This window comes from Musca autumnalis, unplaced genomic scaffold (assembly GCF_047663935.1).
Source record: "Musca autumnalis isolate F117 unplaced genomic scaffold, ASM4766393v1 scaffold_2, whole genome shotgun sequence".
In the NCBI taxonomy this organism is placed as follows: Eukaryota; Metazoa; Arthropoda; class Insecta; order Diptera; family Muscidae; genus Musca; species Musca autumnalis.
In genome coordinates this window covers 154,328,140-154,353,375 of record NW_027411755.1, presented here as the reverse complement: position 1 = coordinate 154,353,375, position 25,236 = coordinate 154,328,140, and the positions used below count along the sequence as shown (strand labels likewise).

General features: G+C 36.6%; 1 protein-coding gene across 12 annotated transcripts in view; it reads left to right on the top strand.

Moving 5' to 3' along the window:
• The window catches only part of Slob (Slowpoke binding protein), a 531,959-nt gene that overhangs the window by 254,966 nt on the left and 251,757 nt on the right, over positions 1 to 25,236 (top strand). For all 12 annotated transcript variants that reach the window (XM_073969636.1, XM_073969624.1, XM_073969623.1 and 9 more), the window contains exon 4: positions 10,883 to 10,959. In XM_073969636.1, coding sequence (XP_073825737.1) covers positions 10,883 to 10,959 — 77 coding nt within the window. The remainder of the gene's footprint in view (positions 1 to 10,882; positions 10,960 to 25,236) is intronic.

The window sequence follows — 25,236 nt, the reverse complement described above, 5'->3', positions numbered from 1 at the left end:
AGTTCTACCAGACTTAGATGAAGTTTAAATATGGACTCAATCGGTCCACTCCTTCGGGTACCTGAGAAAATAGCCTGAAAGTTGCAAAAAACCCCTATGTATTGGTTGGAGCGCAAGATAAATCTCGAACGGATCTGCAATTCGGTCCAAAATTTGGCCTTCGTAATATTTTGTCCAAACATAGTTTATGTTCGAAGATAAACCATGTCGGTTCACTCGTTCAGGTACCTCCCTCACAAAAATTCAAAAATCTTCGGAATAAATATGCGCTCTTGAAGGGACTGACTATTGTAATCCATACTCTGCACATCCTAATATATCTACCAGATATAGATCAGGTTCGAATATGGACTATATTTGTGCACTCCTTTGGGTACCTCCCCTACTTTAAGACCTGCTCTCGAATCACTTTGATTTTTGTTAAAGCGATTTGCATTCGCTACCTCCATTACGACGGTAAAAGTTTTTTCAGGAGCAGGTCCATATTTCTTGGGAAAACATCCCGAAAGGTGTAAAAAATTCTAAAGAGACGCTAAATACATTCTATCTGTCAGTAGATGAAAGTTTCAATTGACATTGGCTGAGGGTATACCTTTGTCTGCAAAGCCGACTGACACTTTTTAACTTGTTTAATTTTCTTCTACTTTCGTTCCGCAAACAGGTTTTACAAAATATCATATATATAAGTGTAGAACTCGCGATTCTGAGTTATTTGATATATCGTCTGCTACGCACGAAAAGGTCGTAAGTCCATTTTCATAAATTTTTCAGGAGGAAGAAAAACATTCCAGCTCTTCCTGTATTAAATATTTTATTGTGGTGGTAAAAGCAATATTCTTAGCTTACCCAGCCAGCATTTGGAAGATTGTTTTTTCAAAAATCACATTGAGGGGTCATTTTAAAGTCCTTTTGGTGATCAAAAAATGATTAAGTCGCTTGTATGATCAGAAAGGGACTCGAAAGTGACTCCCTGTAACGATTGAAAAGAGTACAAATTAAAATACAACAACAAATGTGTAGTAATCACAAATAAATCATTTAGGCGTTTAAAATGTAACTATTTTTTCGTTATTTATTGTCACATTTTGATCATCAGAAGATTGAAAAATGCTTAATCTAAAAATGGTCATCCTGGTGTTTGAAAAGTGATTATAATTATGTATCTTCTGATCATATTTTGAACAGATGGGTGATTAAATACTGATTGTTTTGTTTTATTTTTGTTTAGTTGAAAATAATTCTCATATACACTTTCTACAAAACTTTGATATAAATGTTACGTATAATATTATGAGTACAGACAAATACAACACATGTTCAGGTAAAGGGGATAATTAAGAAGAATTAAGGAAAGAAGAATAAAAAGAAAATTCTTTTAATGTTTTCGTCTAATAAAAAGACTCATAAATAACTCCCTAAAGACTCATAAACGATAATAAACATGACTCAAAAAAGACTCGAAAAAGAGTCCCAAATTAATCAACACATCACCAATAAATGATTGAAATACGTCTCGAAAAAGACTTTATATACCATCAGAAAATGGGCAAAAATGACTCAAAACTAATGCAGAGGAAGACTCATTTATGATTTGTCTAGAAGAGTCGCCTGAGGTTACGTTTTCCTCCCGACAAAGGAGTCATTTATGATCAGAAAATGAGCTCATATTCCAGCTTTTTAATCGTGCAGTCGGATCAAAAAAGACTCGAATTTGATTAAAATTTTCAAAAAATGCTGGCTGGGTATTTATTCCGCTTCGATACATGTATTTTGTTTGATCACATTCCATCGCGTTTGGGAGATTTTTGTATGTCTCTGGACTTACGACCTTTTCCTTGTACAGTTTTGTATTTTTGCAAAGGCTTACGACCTTTTATTACAATTTACAGATTTTTTTTAAATTAAAAAAAATTATATTTTACACAACAATGTAAAAAGGGTATTATAAGGCGTTAATTCAGGTTGCCGAGTACAATCATTGATAAAAATTGATTTTAAATGTCAAATCGCGAAAATTGCTTCCAACCCCTCTTTCCATAAAGAACAAAAGAAGTAATACGAGGGCTGAACGATAACTATCTGGCCTAACAATTAAAACGCGAATATTTATTATCAAAAATCATTTTATTGTTCTCTTAAATAGTCTCCAGCATGATTTATACGCTTTTTCGTGCGCTCAAACCAATTGTTGAATCCCTTTTCACTCCGATGTAGACACTTCCAAAACATGGTTTTAGAAAGCTTTTACAGCATTTTCTGGCAATGTAAATCGTTGACCAAGGCTTTTTTCTTGATATGCTGGAATCAAACAAAATCATTGGATCCCCAGTAATAGCTGTACGGCGGATAACTCATCAATTCCACGTTTTGTCCGGTCAAACAGGCGCTGGTTTGAATCGATGTGTGCTAGGACGCATTGTCATGATGCAGAATGATTCGTCTTTTCTTGTTAGTTTTTCGAATTTCTCAGGAGACTTCAGGCAAACAAAATGTAGTGTACCACTCAGAATTAACCTCCTACGTTCCTCAAGCTGTATAGTAACCACATGGTCAGTTTAGCTGAGGATACAGGTGACAATTTGCTTCGAATTGCTTCTTCCGTGGATTTGGCTCGCTTTCGAAGACCTAAACGGTCGATTCCAGTTTTGCTTCGGGCTCCTAAGCATAGATCCGAGATTCGTCGTCTGTCACGATCTTATAAACGTCGTTTGAAGCACAACGATCGTTTTTATTCACAATTTCTTTGCACCCCTCCACAGGAGCCTCTTTTTGAGCGATTGTCCAATTTTGCTGAATCTAATGAGAAAAATAAATTTTTGCGGCCAGGTGTTCATGCAATGTCAAATGTTAGTTGGTGGAAGAAACGCCCAAGGATGCCTCTTTGTCACGGTTAATAATATGGCGATCTTGCATTATCCGTTCATGCACGCCTTAATTTTTTTCTGGTACAACGGCCGATTTTTGGCGACCCTCACAGCCTTTGACTTTTGGCTAGTGTCGGCCACGATTGAATTCACTAAACCAGTTTTTCCATAGTGCTATAGAATGACCGTGTTTCAGCATAAAAATATTTAATTTGATCGATGCACTCTTGCCGTAATTATCCACGTCGAAAGTTGTGAAAAATGATCGGACGAAAATGTTCACAAGTAAATTCCATTTTTTTGCAAAGTGATTTTTACCAAGTCACTGTAAACAAGACAACACAAGGTCGTATGACGAACTTCCCTGACTACGTATAAGCGAAAAACTGTCAAACTGTCCAAAAAAATTCAAATGAAGCCTAGGCCAAATAGTTTTCGTGCAGCCTTCGTAAGTATTTCTTTCGGTATAGTTTTTACAGAATTCGAATTTTTCAAAGCGCGCTATCTTTGGAACCGTTAGTCAGAAAAACTCTGAAAATGTACTGAAATATTTTGCAGCAGCAATACAGAAAAAAATTAAGGAATTTAAAAACCCCTTTTTGAGAAAGTGTCCGATTTCACTCAGAAATCCCCATATATTTTCGCTAACCTAAAGGCTGAGGGTATAAAAAGAATAAAGGAAACATATCAATTAACAATTTACTTGGTTTCCTTTGGTCTATTTCTACATTTCTTTAGTCAAATCTCTCATATTTCATACTCGTTGTTAAAAATATGATATTTGTTTTTACTTGAAAGTAATCAGAATAAAACGATATCAGATTTGTAAAAAAAATCTGGCGGGAGAATAGGAAGCTGCTGAAAAAGTCATTGTCAATGTCAAACAAGTTCGACTAAAGCACACAAATGCTCAGAGTTTTATATAAAATGTATAAACTTTAAAACCTTCTCTTTCCACAAACATTTCAAAATGTCAAATAGGCAAACACAGCTCAAATAACACAATCAAGTGCTACCTATAAAGTTACGAAAGTTGTCGTAATTCTTTGGCCTACTGAATGCAAAAAAATAAACTGTGTTATTTTTCCGCTCTTCATAACTTGCTTCTTCTGGTTATAATTCCGATGAAATAAAACCAATCAAATTTTGATTTGTTATGACAGTTGATGCCATTGTATTTTCAACCCCATACGACTTACCTTTTTTGTAATTCAGAAAAAATATTGCGACTTGTTTATTTTACTTTTCTATTCATGTCTATAAATTTTGTGGTGGATTTTACCTCTTCTCGTGAAAGGCGTTTGTTGTTTTAGCACCTATCGTGCAATAGACAGGTAGACAATGTGTAGGCGTTATGCCATGTTTGCGTTTCTTTTGAGGTTCAATTGAATTTAAATGTCAAAGTCATAAAGTCTGTATTTCACGATGAGCCATATATGACTGGTGTATTTTATAACTTCATAAGGGAAGATTACATACATATGTACGTATTTGTATTCTTCCGTAGGTATTTATGTATAATATATTGATATACAATTAAGGAGTATTTAAATGTGAATATTGTTACTATAACAAAGATGAACCCTAAAAAATATTTCCCTCGCTTTACAGGAAAGGGGAAAGGTACATACATAGAGGGTTGGAATTATTTATTTGGTAAGAACAATTCTATTCTTTCCTTTTTAAAATTATGTTTAAACAAGTAAGAAAGTATGACCAAAAAATAAGCAAACATAATAATTACGTCATATATGTGTAAAATATATTGATTTTGTATCACGTTCTTGCTTCATACTACTTGGAATCTGTAGACCCCTTAATGTGGGACTGTACCAAATCATTAATTTGCAGTAAACTTCTGATTCATAGAGAACTCGAAATTTTAAAATACTTTAAACTAAATTTTGAAGAAATGTTTGAAGAAGTGGAAGAAATGTTTAAAAAGTATGTGCCGTCAAGGTTTTTGGAGCTTTACTCCGGAAAGAAATTGTACCGTCGTAAAGGGGCCGCATGGACAACCTGATGGAAACATACATCCGAGACGAGTCCTCAAGCTGCACTTTTCCCAAACTTTGTGTGGGAGGTACCTGAAGGACGGGACCAATTATTAGCTTTAGAACACAATACACAGTTTAATGCTCAAAGAAAAAGTTAAAGAATACACTTCAGACATAAAGCTTCCCACGTATCATTTTATCGAAATATCACTTTAACCGCGTCAAAAAGATGCTGACAATTTGGAGCAAAACAAGTAAAAAGTCGTTAAGTTCGGTCGGGCCGAACTTTTTATACCCTCCACCATAAAATAGTCTTAATGAAAATGGAATAATTAGTGTCCTTTCACAATTTTAGGTGGAACAACTTTTCTACAATGGATAGACTCCTACTGCCTCCCACTATTGCTTAAATTACACTGTGAACACAAATGTTGGGGCAGAGATAAATCCTTTTGGAGATGAAAGCCCTTGGTGTGTGTATATTAAAAACCCCGAAGGACAGATGCGCCGTGAGTCGAACTTGCGCGTTATGGCGTGATGAAGTTTTTGCAAGAGACCCTGTAAGCCATCATGAATTAGCATTATATCTTTGTTTGTTGTTTTTGTAGAGCACTTAAGCTCAGTGAACAAAGATATAACGCTAATTCCTGATGGCCCACAGGGTCTCTAACAAAAATTCATCACGCCATAACGCGGAAGTTCGACTCACGGCGGATCTGTCCTTCGGGGTTCATAATATACTCACCAAGACCTTTCTTCCCCAAGAGGAATTTTGCGTGCCCCAGACTTTCACCTCCAGTTTGTTGCACAGTGTTATCTAATCTAATCTAAAAAAATGTGTTCAGCTAGGTGAAAGGTACCACCTACGGGGCTATATCAAAGAGTCAACCTATCTTTAAATTTTTTGGCGGAAAAGTTTTATAGCTGCAGGGAACTTGAAGAGTCAAATTGCTACTTCATCAAAACAATGTAGACCCTCAAAAATGATACCGTTATATGGGGGCTATACCAAAACATGGACCTATGTTGACGATGCTTCGTTGGAGATGTTTTATGACCACTGAGACCTTCAAATGTCAAATTACAGCTATTTCGGTTAAAAACTGTACCTAAAATTATCAAAATACCGAAATTCGGGAGGTACGGTTATAAGGGGGCCATACCAAAACATGGACCTATGTTGACGATGTTAGGTGGAGATGTTTCATGACCACTGAGAACCTCAAATGGCAAATTACAGCTAGTTCTGTTAAAAATTGTAGCTAAAATTCTCAAAATACCGAAAATCGGGAGGTACCGATATATGGGGGCTATACCAAAAAAATTGACCTATATGGACGACGTTTCGTGGAGATGTTTCATGACCACTAAGAACCTCAAATGTCAAATTACAGCTAGTTCGGTTAAAAATTGTAGCTAAAATTCTCAAAATACCGAAAATCGGGAGGTACCGATATATGGGGGCTATACCAAAACATGGACCTATGTTGACGATGTTTCGTGGAGTTATTTCATTACCACTGAGAACGTCAAATGTCAAATTGCAGATAGTTCGGTTAAAAATTGTGGCTAAAATTCTCAAAATACCGAAAATCGGGAGATACCGTTATATGGGGTACTAAAGGTACCTAAACATGGACCTATGCCCATATCCTTTGAGATATAAGGTTGTTGATTACTAGGAACCCTAGGTGCCAAATTATAGCTAATTCGGTCTGCAAATGTGGGGAGAACGTCAAAATACTTCAAATCCGGAGGTACCGTTATATGGGGGATATACCAAAGAGTGGACCGATATAGCCCATCTTCGAACTTGACCTGCCTATAGAAAAAATACCCTCGGGTGCATCTATCTCAATTATTGCGGACGCTAGAGTGATTACAACAGACGGACAGACGGACATGGCTAGATCGTCTTAGAATTTTATCCTGATCAAGAATATATATATACTTTATGGGGTCACAAATGATTAGTTCGATGTGTTACAAACGGAATGACAAACTTAATATACCCTCCATATTATGGTGGAGGGTATAAAAAAAATATTTTTTATTTCTTTGATAAAATAACAAATATTTCACAGGTGGTTTTGGAATTTTTGATACCCCTCAAATTTTGAAAATTTGCAAAAAATGTTTTTTAAAATATCGCGTAGTAAAACGCGTTTTGGTTGTGTCATTTTTACTTAAATAAATATAACTATACGCCTGTTTAAAATGTGTGAAAACAGATATTTAAAAACTATTGGGAATCCGGAGATACAATAGATTTTGTCTACAAAATTGAGTGAGATGCTACATCCACGGTTCTTGACGGATCGCACTGAAATGGCATAGAATGTTGTATTTTTTAATGGTGATCATTGCGCATAAAGTGTAAATGCATTTCGTGCAAATTATGACCATATTACGGTTTTTTGACCCTAATATACAACTGATGTTACATCATGGTCGCAAGATAAAATTTCAAAAAGCGTATATCAAATAAAAGGAATTCATTCACTGTGTTCGAAAATCGGATACGCATGTTGTCATTTCCACTACTACGCGGTTTATATGCGTTTCAAGTGTTGCCATATTATTTTAATTTAATGCCACTATTGGAATTCCATGTGATTTAAATCTAAAAATGTTCGCCAGTAGTAAAACTATAAGGCAGAAATTGGTTGCAACCGAATATCTTCAATATTGCACGAAATTTTGACTAAAAAGAGAAAGAACTCTAACTTATTTCCTCAACTTGTTAAACCCATAAAACAACAAAGTATATATAGAATAATATAATTTTTATTTTTTTTCCTATTTTCTTCGCATTTTTGGAAATCACATTAATGTTATAGCTCCGACCTTCACGCCATAGGCTTCATTTTATTTCTCACAATGTCTGGATGCTGTTGTAATTTTTGTTTAAGCATAAGCGCTATTCATTGAGACATTTCAGGAGTATTTTGATATCATCGCAAAAGGGTACAAATTCACTTAACAGTAATAAGATATAATAGCTTATTATATTAAGCCACGACTGTTTAGAATTTTTTATAAATATTAAAATTAAAACGGTCATATCTTTTGCGCGCAACGGTCATTGTTATTTACAAAAGCATATTTAGAATGAAGATTTTTTTCTTTATATATGTACCAAAAATCATTCATGACTCAATGGTTAGAGACGCCAGCAGGAGTTTCACGCAGGACAAATCAGGGGAATGTACAAGATCTGTATGGGCTTACTCAAGGCGGTAGTGTCCCCATTTAATCTAATTTAGTCGCAATTTTTAATACGTGCTTTAAATTACAGCAAATCCGTAAAGCCTGGCAGGAGGCGAGACCTAGCGAGTTAAGTATTTATCATTAAATCTTTTGGACATGTTGACAACCAATCGATCAATATGTCTAATATATTTCTTACTCAAAACCTCGCCTTTAATAATTAAGGGTGATCCATTTAGAGGAAAAACCAAATTGAAAGGGGAATGTTTATTATCATTTGAAAGAAAATTCGATAACCTTTATTTTTGCAGATTATGTCTAACAAATATTGGCTGAGGCTACGTCTCAGACGGTCCATCCGTTGAGCCCAATTTTCAATGACTCGTTCAAGCTTTTCGACTGGTAATTGGCCAAGGCGTGAATCGAAGCGGCCTTATCCGCATACAATTTTAACTTTACTTATTCTCACAGGAAAAAGTCTAACGGAGTGATATGAGACGCTCTTGGTGACCAATCGACTGGTCCAAAACGTGCTCACCGAATAAATCCATTGATAGATGCGATGTGTGTGAAGTGGCGACGTTTTTGGGAAACCAAATGTCGGCAAGATTACGAGCTTTAATTTCAGACACCACATAGTCGGTTATCACGGCGCAATAACGGTCGCCATTGACGATGAAGTCCTAACCGGCATCAAAATGGGGTCCTACGATTCCACCAACCCACAAAACCATTATTTTTTCTGAATAAAGTTGCAACTCTTGAATCTCTTCCCAAATGTGGCAATTTTGCTTCTTTACATATCTATAAAGCCAGAAATGTGTCTCATCCCTGAACAAAATTAGGCTCGAAACACACTCCGATCATAGCGCGAATTTTCGTAATACAGTTGAACAACTTGTAAACGTTGTAGAAGCGTAAGCTTTTCCGTGATAAAATGTTAAACAGTACTAAACAAAAATAACATGAACACGTGACACGACTCACGCGTGAAAAAAGTTGAAAAAAGTACCTCTTTTTGATAACCCGTTATTAGCATCGAACACCTTATCCAATCAGGTGAGGAATATTAGTATTTCGATTTCGTTGGAGTTACAAAACTTTCCATAAGAAATTTGCCGGTGTATTTCCACGTCTTCATATAGCCTCCATAGAATGGTATCTACCGATTCTCGGTATTTTGAAGGTTGTGGCCTCAATATCCCACCGAAATGCCTGAAATTTGGTATTTAATATTCGTTGTAATTACAAAGGTACCTCCAGACTTTCGGAATTTCGCAGGTTGTGGCCTCAATATCACAACGAAATGGCTGAAATTTGTTAATTAGGCTTCGTTGGAGTCACAAAACTTTCCTCTGGAAATTTGTCGGCATTAGTCCACTTCTGCATATAGCTCTGTAGAACTGTAAATCCTGATTTCGGAACTTTGAACGTTGTTGCCTCAATATCCCACCGAAATGGGTGAAATTTGGTATTTAGTGTTCGTTTGAGTTACAGAACTTTTCACCAGAAATTTGTTCGGTATAGTTCCACGTCTTCATAGAGCCCCTATAGAACAGTACCTCCCGATTTTCGGTATTTTGAAGATTGTGGCCTCAATATCCCACCGAAATGTCTGAAATTAGGTATTTAGTCTTCGTTGGAGTTACAAACCTTTCCACCAGAAATTTGCCGTCATTGGTCCATATATTCATATAGCCCCCAAAAACAGTACCTCCCGATTTTCGGAATTTTGAATGTTGTGGCCTCAATATCCCACCGAAATGTCTGAAATTAGGTATTCAGTCTTCGTTGGAGTTACCCACTATAGAACGGCCTTAATATCCCAAATTTGGTATTCGGTCTTCGTTGGGGATATAAAACATACCATTTTTGGTATAGGTCCACGTACTCATAAAGCCCCCATAAAACCCTACTTCCTGATTTTCGTTATAGCGAAGGTTGCGGCCTCAATATCATAGCGAAGTCCAAAGGATCACTAGAAAAGGAGTTACAAGGATTTTATGACATACATATCACATTCGTAACACATGAGTCTGGACAGATCCCACCCAGTTTTTATTGAAAAATTTCCGAAATTTTTCCTAAAATTGGAACTTTTCCTACATTATACCATTTTATGAAATTTGTTGCATTTCACCCTACCATGACTTCAAAATTGCACATAAAAAGGTGGCAAATGTAGGATATGGATATGAAATCAGTGAATGCAAAAAATCCTTTGTAAATAGGGTTACACTTAAATTTTAGACAATTACTCACATAACTGAACAAATAAAACCCATTACTAAGCCTTTCTGCTCTTTTTGGGGGGTCGAATGGTTCAAATATAGGATTCTCCATATGAATTATAATAAAATCCTTAGGATATATGCCTTCATTTACCTATTGATATTATCGTTATTGCACTCCAATGAGCTGTAAAATAATAAAAGGGCTAAATCTAGCCGCTACTGCCCAATTCTTTGTATTTCGTGGTTATTAATACAATGTTCTAGGTTGGTCCGGTTGAAATTGTCGCCATTCTAACTGGTTTTGTCTACCGCTGTGATTGCACAAGTGAACTTCTGATTTACTGCAAAACACACTACACACTGTGCTACTCTTACGAACATTAGGTGTTGTTTAAACGCATAGTAATTAAAAAAATGATCGATTGCTACTTGGGTTATTCCAATTATGTGGCTCTCAAAATATTTGATGGGTATAGGAATATATCCGGCGTATTTATATTTATTAGGATCATGCTACTTGTTTATATTAGTTTTAATAAACATTACATTACATAAATTAATTTGTTTAATTTTACAGAATATTGTCTGGTGTGCTTTGGGAGCCATTCTTTTAGTGGGTATTGCTGCCATATCGTATTGGATAAAAAGATGCAGGTATGTTATCAAACTTCTTTAAGATTAATTTAATATAGACAATAAAGTGTTCAACTAAGGTTAATTAAGATTAACTTAAGTTTATTAAATTAGTTTTAAAACTGAATAAGGTACAGCTCCTATGTTCTACAAAGTGGGTAGAGAATATATGTAACGATAAATATAATTATAAGTTATGTATACATATATGATGTGTGATAGCGTAAGTTAAGTAAATAACTAACAATATAAACTGTTGTAAAATAACTTGTGTCAAGTTAAAATTTATTTTAGGTTAGATTTAAATAGAATTAAGTAATATGTGTGTGTTGTGTGTGAACACATACTTTATATGTTTCCAAATATTGTGGAAAGTAAAATGGCGATGAAGTTTGAAACTTCTAAATTTCTATAATATTCCAGCACGAGGTCAAACAATGCGATATAGTAGTCATGATTTATCATAAGGAATTTTCCTTACAACAATTTTCAGTTTGGTGGAGAGAGAGAGAGAGAGATGGGGCAAATAAATCTTAACAACCTCATTTATATTAGTGTTACGATCAAAAATCGCTGCCTCGTTTTTGATAACAAGATCTTTTATTTATTTCTTATTTATATTAAAATAAATAAATTCGTAATTATGAATTTAAATTAACGGACAAGTTGGTGTCCAAGTGGAATAGGGCGAAAGTAATCAATAGAAAGATTGCCGTGCCCTAGGCATATTTGTGGAACGTGTGTCTGTGTTTAGAGTCAGGAGGGGGATTGGCTTTAATGCTCAATACAGTGCTGTGTAAAGTGTAATTTTTGCCAATAAATAAAGGATTGTTTATAACGTTTTAAAGAAAAATCGACTGTGTGCCTTTGTAATGACCCTGGCCCCATCCCCAGCTTTAAAATGAAAATACGTTATCACATTAGAACTTAGATTTGAAACCAAAGAGCAGAAAATATTGAAGTACATATTTACGTTAATTATGGTGGAAAAAATAACTCATAAAAAATAGAAAAAACATCTTTTTAGAGAAATTGTCAAATTAATTACTTACTTAATTGGCCCTCTACAGGACATTTGTCTTATAGGCCGTATTAAAAAAAAACCCTTTCCTCTATTTGTAGTTTTATTTACCCAGTTTGGAATATAGCGATCTCGTCTACCGCTCCCTTATTCCATCGAAGTCTTTGCCTTCCAGTTCTGCTTGTATCGTCATGTGGCCCGTATTTATACGCCTGTTGTGCGGGTGCATCGTTGCAATCATTGCATCTCGATACGTTTAACTATACTGATGTCGTTGTATAGCAGATACAGCTCGTGGTTCATTATTGAATAATTTTTCTCTCAAACACATAAATCACTGTCTTATGTGCTTCACAAGTATCCAGGCCTCAGAACATACATTATATAGCATTTTTTTTTGACGAGATGTGTCTGTGTTTTTAAACTGCTTACATAAGCCATAGTAGCAGCTATTGGCCAATACTACTCTTCTTCTTATTTCCCAACTGTTGTTAGTTGTGTTTATGGCGGTGTCGAGGTAGACGAAATCTTTTAGGAGCCAACTTTCATAGTTGGTTCGAGTTCTATGGACGCATTGCGCGTCGATACCATCAACTTTGTTTACTGCCATACCCATTTTGGCAGATTCTCCTTTGATCTTCTTAAAGGTATCCGTTACTTCCTTCACCGACCGACCCACGATGTCAATATCGTCAGCGTAAGCAAGTAACATTTGTTTTAACATCAGCACCTCGTATAACTTTTTCCAGCAGAATGTTGAATAGGTCACACGAAAGGATGTCTCCTTGTCTGAAACCTCATTTGGTATTATACTCTTCGGAAAGGTTCTTTCCTATTTTAATTGAGCTAAAGTAGTAGTATAAGTTAATCCCATCTTACAAAACCGAACTAGCTTTGGGGATATCAAATTCAGATATGACTTGGAATACTATCGAGCGTAGGGGACTGTCGAAGGCTGCTTTATAATTAACAAAAAGATGATAGGTGTCGATCTGCATCTCTTGGTTCTTCTCCAGGATTTGTCGCCGGGAAAATATATTGTCAATGGTAGATTTGGCAGATCTAAAGCAGCATTTTTTTATTTCATTGACCACATTCTTTAGTCCTTTCGCACAATATCACTGACACCATCTTATAAGCATTAGAGAGCAGACTTATACCAGTGTAGTTTTAGCACACAGTCGTATCTCCCTTCTTGTGGACGGGACACAGGTTCCATTAGTCGGGTATGCGTTCTTCCTGCCGGATGATGCTATTTAGCTGATCCATAGGCTTTAACAGCGTGTCGCCTCCGGTTATGAACAGCTCGGCTGGTACTTTATTATGCTCTTAGCCGGTTATGAACAGCTCGGCTGGTACCTTATTATCTCATTAGCCTTATTATTTGTTAGCAGGTTTATCGCTGTCTTAACATTATACTTACCTCATTCTGGCTACTGTCCATTGTAGAATAGCCCTATATGCCGCATTTTTCTCTTCGGCAGCAGCACGACACTACTGGTCATACCATGGGTCTTTGGTGGAGGTCTCCGGTGAATATGGTACTGCTAACTACCATGTTTTCTGCCGCTGCGAAGTCCATCAGCCATCGTCAGACTGAATTTCCCGACTGTTGGGAGCATGAGCGCAAATAAAGTTGATGTTAAAAAGTTTAGCTTTAATCCAAATTGTAGCAAGTGTTTCATTCTCTGCTGCCAAGCTGGAGACCAACTTCAACGAAGCCTGTTACTACTAGTGCTTTCTAAATTAATTTGATTATAATGATACCCTTCACCACTATATGAGGAGAGTATTACATGTTGGATTCAGCTCAAAAGTCTGTCACACATCGAAATAATTACCGCAGAACCACCTGATATTTATAGCACTCCATATATAGGTACACGGTCTGCCGATGTGTGTCCGTCCCTTCATGTGATCACACTATCGGCCGATTCTTCATCATGTTCTTGTTAGAGGAAGAGGTTCCCGAGGGGAAAATGCTTACTCATTTTGGTTAGGTTCGAATAATATTCGGTTAAAATAAAATTCCAATTAAATACCAATTCGGTTAGAAAATTAAAAAAACTTCTGGAGATTGGAGATTCATCAAGGATTTGGTAGTCATTCAAAGCCACAGAGAGTAAGAAATTAAATAACATACTTTGAGCAACCTGTATGCGGCATTAAAAATATTTCAAGCATCAGAATAAACGCTAAAACGGCATAAGAGTTCCAGCGGCATAAGAGTTCCAGCGTGCATTGCAGATTTTTGGTATATACTTAAACTTTACAAAAGGGGTATCACAAATCTCAGCGAATTGACGGAAGAGAAGCTTCATGTCGTCTCTGCAGCCGACTGTTTCCTTCACCTCAGTTTACCAAGGCTGGTTTGAATTGCTCATATTTGCCCATTAAATTCTGCAAAATCATCATCAGCAAAACATTTTGACTGACAGCTCCAGAGATATCGCGCCTTGAAAAAGTTCAATTCTGTAAAAACTATATGCCAGTGATGGCCACCAACAACAACTTTCCTATGCCAGCGGGCATGCGACACACACGTATATTGTGAACACATTCGTTCGGTTAATGCATTGTTTATGTTTCCACTCACACTAGCGCAAGTTATAATCTGCAAATGTGTGATTTTGGCCATCACTGCTATATGCAAAGAAATTAGATGTTGGTTCAAATAGAAAAAATCGTTTTATCGTATTTTTTGTTTTTATCAGATGGCTGATAAATGCTGATAAAAATTAGAACAAATGTGCACTGTGGACTTGTGTGGAAATCTCGCGATTTAATATTAAAAATAAATTTTTATCACTAATAATTGTCTTCTTCGATTTTCTTCAAATTTTTATTTTATTAAACTACGATCAATTACAAAAATTTTAAGCCCTATTTGACAGTGGGATTAGAATAATTACTATTTTTCTTAATTTAAAAAAAAATCAATAACTAAAAAATACAAATATACATTTTTTACCATTTGTTTTGCAGTTTTATTTGGAATTTATCTTAAACATCTTAAAAGCTCCATCAATTTTCGATTTTGAAAATGGTATAGCTATTATTGTGCCGGCCAGACAAACTAACTAAATCGATGATCAAAAAACTACAGCTTGGGAATTATATGAATGGGCATCCGAGCCGAATAATTTACCTAATATTAAAGTGATATTTTCACCAGAAGATGATTATTTAAATACGAAGGAGGATTTGAATTTGAGATATTAAATGGCCAAACTTATCGCGGGCATAAAAAAATTTCATTTCGTAATACCCACTAACGCTGGTACAATAATTGCTAAATTATTTTCAATATCGAAAAATGAAGAAGTTTTAACGATGTTTAAGATGAATTTCTAAATAAAACTGTTTAGGTGAGGGAGGGGAAATCCATAGGTTTCTTCGATAGTTCAACGATAGCTCAGGTTACCGAATGTTGAGCAGTGGAGGGAGAAAAGAACCAAAGAAATAAAAACACAAGCAGTATCAATTTAAATGTAATAATATGTATGCTGGAAGTTTATTTATGATTCTTTTCGTACAACAAAATAGATTACCTTTTGTAATCGGTGGTAGTGGCGACAGAGGCCTATTAGTAATAACGCGTAGACGTTATTCTTCAACAAATGACTAATGACAAGTGAACGCAGAGGTTCTAAGTGATCGTAGAGGATCCCATGTCATATACTAATACAATTACAATTATTCCAGTGAGATTAAGAGTGTAACAAAGTGAGCAAACCGTCAACAACCGATGCCCAGCGGCGATCCGCACACTACGGTATCCGCAGAGGGAATTGTAGAGGAGATGCCAGTGCGCCAATCAGCATCCGTGATTGATCGAGCAGGGGAAGTTGAGGGACAAAGTATCTAACTTATACAAAAACAACAAAACAAATTGTAATAAATTCAAATTTTAATTTTTTGGTTAAAAAAAAAAAACAAACTTTGCACAGTGGTATATACGGAAAACGTTGTAGAGAAATTTAAAAAAAAAATTAGAAAAAATAGTAATTATTCGAATCCCATTGCTAAGTAGGACTTACAATGTTTGTAATTATTGGTAGTTTAATACAAAAAAAAATTCAAGAAAATCGAAAAGTACAACCACTGATAAAAATTGATTTTAAATATTAAGTACCGAAAATTTCACCCAAGCCCACTGTGAAATTTTTTTATTTTTTATTACAAAGCTGATAAAACAACAAAAAATACAAAAATTTTTCTATTTGACCCATGTATTAAAAAGGTTGTGAATATTTCTTTGCACACAGTTTTTACAGCATTCGACTTTTTCAAGACGCGACATCTGTTGGACCGTATTTTTCGTTAGATAGCTGATAAAACAAAACAACAAAAAATACAAAATTTTTCTATTTGACCCATATATTAAAGAAGTTTTGAATATTTCTTTGCACATAGTTTTTACAGCATTCGACTTTTTTTCTGAAAATATACTAAAATGTTTTGCTGTTTGAGTAGCATCAACACCACAAAAATAAAGGAAGTCAAAAATTACTTTTTGAAAATGTGTCCGATTTCACTCAGAAATCCTCAAATATTATATCAGGATACAATTCTGAGTCGATCTAGACATGTAACAATGTCAGTCTGTTGTAATCACTCTAGCGTCCACAATATCTTTTTTGCATAGGCAGGTCAAGTTCAAAGAGATCCCGTCTACGTTTCACGATTTGGGGCTATACCCATATAACGGCACCTCCCGATTTTCGGTATTTTGAGGATTTAAGCTACATATTTAACTACCTGTAATTTGACACCTAAAGTTCCCAGTGGTCACATAAATTCTTCAGCAAAAATACTTAACATAGGTCCATGTGTTGGAATTATTTTCGGCATTATGCTTTGTTATATCCCCAATATAACGGGACTTCCCGGTTTCGGTATTTTGAGGATTTTACCTGCAATTTCTTACCGACTTAGCTGTAATTTGATATTTAAGATTCCCAGTGGTCCCGTAACTTCTGCACCAAAAATTGTCGACATAGATCCATGATTTTGTATAGCCCCCATATAACGCTACCTTCCGATTTTCGGTATTTTAACCCACTTAGCGCCGAGAATGTGCAAGAAAACTTAAAATGGTTTATGAAAATTATATTTTTGAGACTTTTTAAGCAGTTTTTAACAAATAACTTTTTTCTCTAATACTTATAGCTTTCGTATAATCGGGCATTCTTTTAAAAACGCCGAAAACTTGGAAGGGTGATATAGGTGTATCCTTATATGCCAATTCCAGGTTTTTTGATTGAGAAAATACTCTCACTATATTCCTAACAAATCTCTGACTTTATACGGTTCTGCCATTTATGATTAAACTTTTATCGCATATTTAAATTTTTCATCAAAATTCTAAAATTAAAAAAGTCGATTTTTTGAATAGCTTGGGTTTTAAGCCAATTGCGTGGAAATGCAAATGAAGCTTTATAAGCGTGAAATGATAGATAATAGATAATATTATAACAAAATGCAATAAACCCCACAAAAATATTTGAAAAGCCCCAGAGTTTTAAGTCAATTTTTGCAACCATTTTTTGTGGTGTTTAGACGACCAGTTGCTTTATCTGGGTTACGGATTTTAAATATATTTTTGACCAAACTACACGTATTTTGACTCTTGAAATTCCCAGTGATCACAAAATCTCTTCACCAAAGATTATCATGTTTTTCTATAGACCCGATATAACGATACCTCCCGATTTTCTGTATTTTAGATTATTTTGAGGGTTTTTGCTACAGTTTTTAACCGAACTAACAGCAATTGGTCATTTGAGATTCCCAGCCAACATCGATTCATGTTTTGGTACATAACGGTACCTCCGGATTTTCAATATATTAAGAATTTTATGTATAAATTTTAACCGCTAGTTGTAATTTGACATTTGAGGTTCTTAATGACCGCAAAAATTCTACACAAAAAATTTTCAAAATAGGTCCATGCTTTGGTATAGCACCAACAAAAAGGGAACCTATCGTTTCGGTATTTTTAAAAATTTTAGCTGCATATGTTGATATTTGAGTTGACCAGTTGTCCTATAACTTCTCCACCAAAAATTGACCAGAAAGGTACGTGTTTTGGTATTGCCCTAATAAACGATACCTCCATATTTTCGGTATTTTAGCTAAATTTTTTGGCGAACTATCTGTAAGTTGGCATTTGAGATCCCCAGTTGTCACAAAACTTCTTCAATAAAAATAACATAGGTCTATGGCTTATGTGGCCCTCACATAACGTTACCTCCGATTACGGACATTTTGAGGATTTTAAATACAAAATTATAAACAAACTATCTGTAATTTAACATTTGAGTTTGTTAGCGGTCACAACACCTCTACACCAAAAATTGTCAATATACCTATATACATATGTCCATGTTTTGGTAGAGCCACCACATAACGGTACCTCACGATTTTCGGCATTTTGAGTGTTCAACAAAATTTTTTGACCGAAACTTCTGTAATTTCAAATTTTAAACATCCTGTGTTCGAAAATCTTAATTTTGAGACTGTATGTTTGGATTGTTTATTCTTAAGGGAAATCCAATTGAATTTAAAGGCGTGCACCCACTGCAATTTAAAGTTTTTTTCTTGCAGACATTTGAATATGATAGTAATTGTATAGTTTCCAGTACCGCTATTTACCTATTTACCTTTAGATGTTTTTTTCTTGTCTGTCATTATAGTTTTTTCTTTAGTTCATTCGACTGTGTAATTATAACAAAAGTATGCCATTTACCCCCACACATTATATTTAATATACAAAATGTATTATTTGCAACGATTCATAAATAACAGACTTCCGTTTACCGTATTCATCGTTTAGCCAACTATCACTAGAAAGGGGGGAAAACACTATAGTTTATTTTATAATAAAATCCCAGCCAACTATGTTACCTTTTAGTTTCGTTTCATATACATAACCATTTCCGTTGAATGAAGCAATGTCCCCCATATGCCGGCCAGTGGCTGGCCTTTCTATTTAGTTTGGTTCCTTTTTTTAATGTTCAGCTTTAACATGTCTTTATTCAGTGCGGTCTTTTATCGATAAGAACGATTAACGGTAAACTATTGAAGCTCAAGCAAGGTCAGTTCAATACTCACACACATGTCTATGTGGGTCATTACATATACATATGAACATACATGAACATATGTATAGTAAATGTCCTTAAATATTTCCCTTTTGTTGCAGGAAGAAAAAAAAACAGGGGGGAAATAACTTCAGAAGGGAATAAGCTTGGCTACCTTTAACATTGTTAGCAGCTTATTCGTTAAATATGTACAGATGTACAATTATGTGGGAATGGTTATGGGGTTGGCAATATTATACACAAGAATATGTAAATATACAGTTTAACTGGTGCACATAAATTTTACCCTTTACTTCGTTTATTTTATCCTCATTCACACAATTCATTTATTACCGTTTTCTTTATATACGGTAAGGCGCACAGTGTCCTCGATAATGGGGGGTTTTCTCAACACTTCATCATAGTATGGAAGTTATATTAAGTTTATTTTTACGTTTTTTACACAACTATATAATCATTTAGGACCTCTGATACGATTTAGCGATTTTTATTTATCCATCTGGTGAAGTCAATCTGCCCTCCAAGCGATTTGTGATAGTAAGATAACATTTGTACAGATGTCTCTTTTGTTTGCAGCCAAGCAGTTCGTTGGTATGCTTTATTGGTAACGTCTTTGAATAGCGTCCATTTACCTGCATCCACCAATTCATGGTATTCTTGTGTACATAGGTCCAAGTTCAGGCATATGACCAACTCTTTTCGAATTTTTCTACCGAACTGTCACGTTAGATTCTTCTCTCAGCAGACAACCATCCTGCAATAACACATTTCGAAAGTGAAAATGTTTATTTTCTGAAATTAAAGCTTTCTTTTACCCTCCAGCTTAGTATGGAGGGTATATTAAGTCTGTTTTTCCGTTTATAACGCATTGAAATAATCATTTGCGACCCTATTAGTATATATTCTTTAGCAGAATAACATTCTGAGTCGATCTATGCATACCCGTCGTCCGTCTGTTGTAATCACTAATCGGTCCTATATCGGTCCACGTTCAAAAAACTCATATTCCAAAAAGTATGGACAAGTATGGGCAAAATCGTGAAATCCTAAAAACCCTTTGGCCGCGACTTATTTAAAAAGCCCTCCGACAATTTTTTTATTATTTCTTATCTATGAACATTGTAGTTTCAGAATCCGCAAAAACTACCGTGGCGATGATGAACCCTGTTATTGCACATTTTACAAGTAAAGCAACAAATAGAGAGGTATCTTTTCTTAGTTCGGCTTATAGGACACATGTTCTATAGAGGGCCAACTAAGCAAGTATGTCCAAGATACTCGATGAATGCCTATTCTAGTTATGTCGTTTGTCTAGTGACAATCATGTGAACTAAAGTGTGGTTTTAATTCTTTCAAACTCTTTGTATTTTAAAACTATTCTATGCTATATCAAAACAAATCCAACACCTCAACATTTCCACAATAAAAACACTGTCATAAGAAATGTCCGCATATGTATTATGTACATATATCCGCATAAAAGTAACCATATGACATAGTTGTTATACATTAAATCGTGCATATAATGTTGACAATAAAATACAACATTGTCAAGAAATACTTTTTTTGCACAACCTAGAAAAAATTTCTAAGTGCTTGTCCACCCCCAACAAATGTTATTAGGGCAAACATCGGCAAAGGACGAGTATACAAACTAACACAAACGGTGGTGCTACTTTTCAGAAAAGGACACTCATGTTGAATTTATTTATATTACAGCTTTATTAGGCTGCGTTCAAGTGTAAACTTGTACTACGGTTTTTTTCGAAGTGACTTCATTTTTTTTTTCTTTTTTATAAATTTGTTGAAGGTTCCTGTTGAAAGAATAATATGTACTGTTTTCAGCGAGTGATGTGTTAAATGCAGTAATAGACATACAAATATATAAATTACAAGTCAACAATTATTTTAAAGAAAATTGTACAAAGATAATTTCATGGAAATTGTAAAGAAATATATGTGCAGGCAAGAAAGGTGAAAACTGTTTATACCAGAAATGTGGGAATTGTAGTTTTCAGCCATTTAAATAATTCACAAGGTGATGGCAAACTGCCTACTCTAATTTTTTCACTTCTACCCTGTGTGGTATATGTACGTATACATACATACGTGTAGGTATTTGTTAACACTACGTGGAATAGTAGTTTAAATCAGTCTGAAAAGAATATCGAACGTCAAACTACATGTAGTTAGTTAAAAAAAATTCAGATAAAATTCTCAAAATACCAAAAATCGGGAGGTACCGTTTATGGGAGCTTCACCAAAACGTGAAAATGTATTTAAACATTTTATTGGGGAGGTATTGTGACCACTGGGAACCTCAAATATCCAATTACATGTAGTGCGGTCAAACAAATGTAGAAAAAAACAAGTAAAAAAGTATCAGTCTTCTTTGCCGACAAAGATATACCCTCAGCCTATGTAAATTGAAGCTTTCATCTACGGACAGATCGAATGTATTTAGGGTCTTTTCAGAATTTTGTGGCCCTTTTTGGACATTTTAACTAGTCGAACAAAATGTGGATTCAATAGTATTGTGGAGGAGGTACTTGAAGGAATGGACCGACATAGTCCATTATGTAAGATAATCTTATTTTGAGAGTGAATCTTTTCGATAGATATCACGCCCACTAATCATTTAAGTGGGTCATCGTATAACTTTTGGACCAGTATGCCAGGAAGCATTGACTTGTCTGCGGAAAACATAATATCGCTGTAAACAGGACCGCAACGAACATCATCGGTATACATTTCCCAAGAACCTACGAACAGACCTTAAACTGCACTTAGACACAAATGTTGAACCTTTGTGGGGGAGGCTCCCTAAGGATAGGACCTATATGGGCCATTTTGGACAAAGTTTGGACCAAATTGGTTGCCCCGTTCATCGGATATCGTGCATACCATTTTAGTGATATTTTTAAATATTGGGGGGAAATACCGGAAGTTATGGACTGGTATTGCCCATCTTCGAACTAAAACTAAGTTTGGACAAAATGTGACGAAGGCTAAATTTTGGACCAAAATCAGTTCGAGAGTTATCGTGCCCTCCGGCCACTACATATGGTACCATAGGTAGTTTTTACACCTTTCGGGCTCTTTTCTCAAGAAGTATGGACTTGTCCCTGAAAAACTTTTACAGTCGTAATTGAGGACAGTATCCGCCGGATTAGTAGTAGAAAATCGCCAGGTATCGACGGTATGACCGGAAGGCTGTATTAAGCCATCTGGAATTTCATGCCTGAGTATATTGAGTCCGTTCTTGGTGGTTGCATTAACCAGGGGTACTTCCCGCGTTCGTGGAATGAAGCTCGCGTCGTGATGCTCCTTAAGTCGCCTGATCGGGTGAGGAGTAATCCTCGCTCGTATCGGGGCATAAGCCTTCTCCAAGTGTCCTTCGCCGCATCAGTTCGGCCTTGTCGAGGGTAGAGGTACGGTGGGCGCGTGGATGCATGTGCAGAACAGTCTGAGCGGGTCAAGTGCCAAATATGTCTTAGGCATATTTGTTGACTTTAAAGGCTCGCTAAGCTGTCTGAGGTCAAGTGTCGGTAGTTTGTTCTCTGGTCGAGTTATTTCAGTGGACGAAGGGCTTGTGTCGGGGGAGCCAATGAGACGGTCTGGACAGACGTGGAGCGAGGCTGCCCTCAGGGGTCTATCTGTGGTCCATTTATTTGTAACCTCATGATGGACTCTCTGCTGCGGGAGTTAGCGACCACTTTCAAGATCTGTGCGTATACTGGTGATCTCCTCATCATGATCGAAGGTGAGACTCGTGTCGAACTGGAACGTCGTGCTGAGGAGGCCTGTCTGAGGATGATTGGCTCGGGCCTTTTGATCTGGTGGATAGAAATGTTAGGCGGCGCAGTGCAATCCTTCGAGAGCGTGCTTCTGTTAGGTGGCGGACTAGGTGGACGGACGGTGACAAAGGGCGGGTGACGTACGAATTTATTCGTGACGCAACGTTCGTACTGGACCGCCCAGACTTCGGCTTAAGCATGAATCCCGGATGCTTACTGACGGGGCATGGCTCTCTAAATGCATTTTTATATGCAAGAGGCCATTCCGGGAAAGATTCATGTGAGTGTGTGATGACTGAAAACTGCGGCATATACTGACGGAATGCCGGTACTATGATGACATTGGAGATTTAGTCAATCACGTATGGAGGGGTGGGGTGGGATTTCAGTGGGGCACTTGAAGACAGGCAGACTTTTAGTTGTTTAAGTAGTTTTGCACGTGAAGTGTTTGTTAGGAGAAGGACTAGACTTAGTGGAGGTAATTCCTCCACATAGTCATCTCTAGAATTTGGGCGTATGGTGTTGGAGGAGGAGAGTTGGTGGAGTTGGTGTGGTGCGGCGTCGGGTCCTGGTGTGGATGTCGTGCCGGTCATCCGTGAGGGTGGCTTCGTCTATTGTTTGTGTTGTGTCGTCCGTTGCCGCGGTCCCCGTGGGCCCATTGTGCAGTCCGTGAGGACAGCATGTTAATTGTTTGTGGTCCTGTCTTGCATGTTTGTTCCGCTGGCTTAAATGGAGGAGGTCACAAGTCCGGGACTGTTTGGAGTCCAACTGGTAGTGGTCATTGGCCACGAAGCCTGACCGGAGGCTATATTCTGGTACCGCGGTGCCAGGTGCCCCCAGATCCTCGGATCTGGCCTGGCTAAGGCTTATACCCAAATCGCGGGTAGAGTTTCGGCCCGAATGTGGTGTAGCATTTCAACCGGGTGCCTGACGCATACAAAGGCAGGAGTTTAGATAGGCTCCGCTCCTAACCAAGGTGGCGATCACGTCCAAATACGTGTGAGCGAATTAGTACTCGTACTTTCTGTGCCCGGTGTTAAGAGCTCTGTGAGGTAGACCGCAAGGTAGGTACTCACATTAAGCACCACGACGTAGTGATTAGAGAGCAGGTCTTAAAGTGAACTTATCCGAAATTTTGTGTGGGATGTCACCAAATTAGTGGACAAATATAGTCCATATTCGAACCTGATCTATATCTGGTGGGTATATTAGGATGTGTAAAGTATGGAGGAAATGGTCACTCCTTTCAAGAGTTATCGTGCGCACAATTTTTCGAAAATTTCTGAACTTTTGTTGCGGAGGTACATGAAGGAGTGAACCGATATGGTCTATCTTCGAACATAAATTAAGTTTGGACAAATCATTACGAAAGCCAAATTTTAGACCGCATCGGCAAATCCGCTCGAGAGTTATCTCGCGCTCCAACCACAACACACGGTGTCATAGGGGTTTTTGCAACTTTCAGACAATTTTCTCAGGAAGTATAGACTTGCCCCTGCTGAAGCTTGTACCGTCGTATGGAGGGAAGTGAATACAAGTTGCTACAAAAAAAATCAAAACGATTCGAACTTTTCCGAAATTTTATGAAGGAGGTACCCGAAGGAGTGGACCGATTGAGTGCATATTAGAACGAAATCGGTTACACCCTTCAAGAGTTATCAAGCGCACAAATTTTCCGAACATTTTCGAACTTTTGTGGGGGAGGTACCGGAAGGAGTGGACCGATATAACCCATCTTCGAACTTAAGCTTAGTTTGGACAAAATATTACGAAAGCCAAATTTTGGACCAAACGGTTGTCCAAACATACTTGGGGTCTAAAACCATTATTTCGATTAGGCACATTTTGCCCGTATGAAAATGTACATACCCTCGTTAGCATAAATGCTGAGGGTTTAACAAGTAAGAACGGCGTTAAGTTGGGCCAGGCCGAAATTGTTATACCCTCCACCATGAGTTGTATTGAAGTAAAATGGAACAATTAGTTTCCTTTCGTTTATGAAGAAGACTAAATACCACATTTCAGCATGATCGGTAAACACTGTGGAATACTTCATAATACCGAAATTCGGGAGGTAGCGTTCCATGAGGGCTATAACGATACGTCGCTCTATACCTACAAATTTCTGGCGGAACATTTTTAGACTCAAAAAAGACTAAATACTAAATTTCCGATATTTCGGTAAAACCTTCAAAATACCGAAAATCATAAAGCACGATTCTATGGGGGATAACGGATCCCGCGTACCTATACTGATAATTATCTTCTGGAATATTTTATAACCCCAAGGAAGACAAAATAACAGATTTTAATCTTTCGGTGGAATATTGACGTCACAACCTTCAGGATTACGAAAATCGGGAGGTACCGTTCA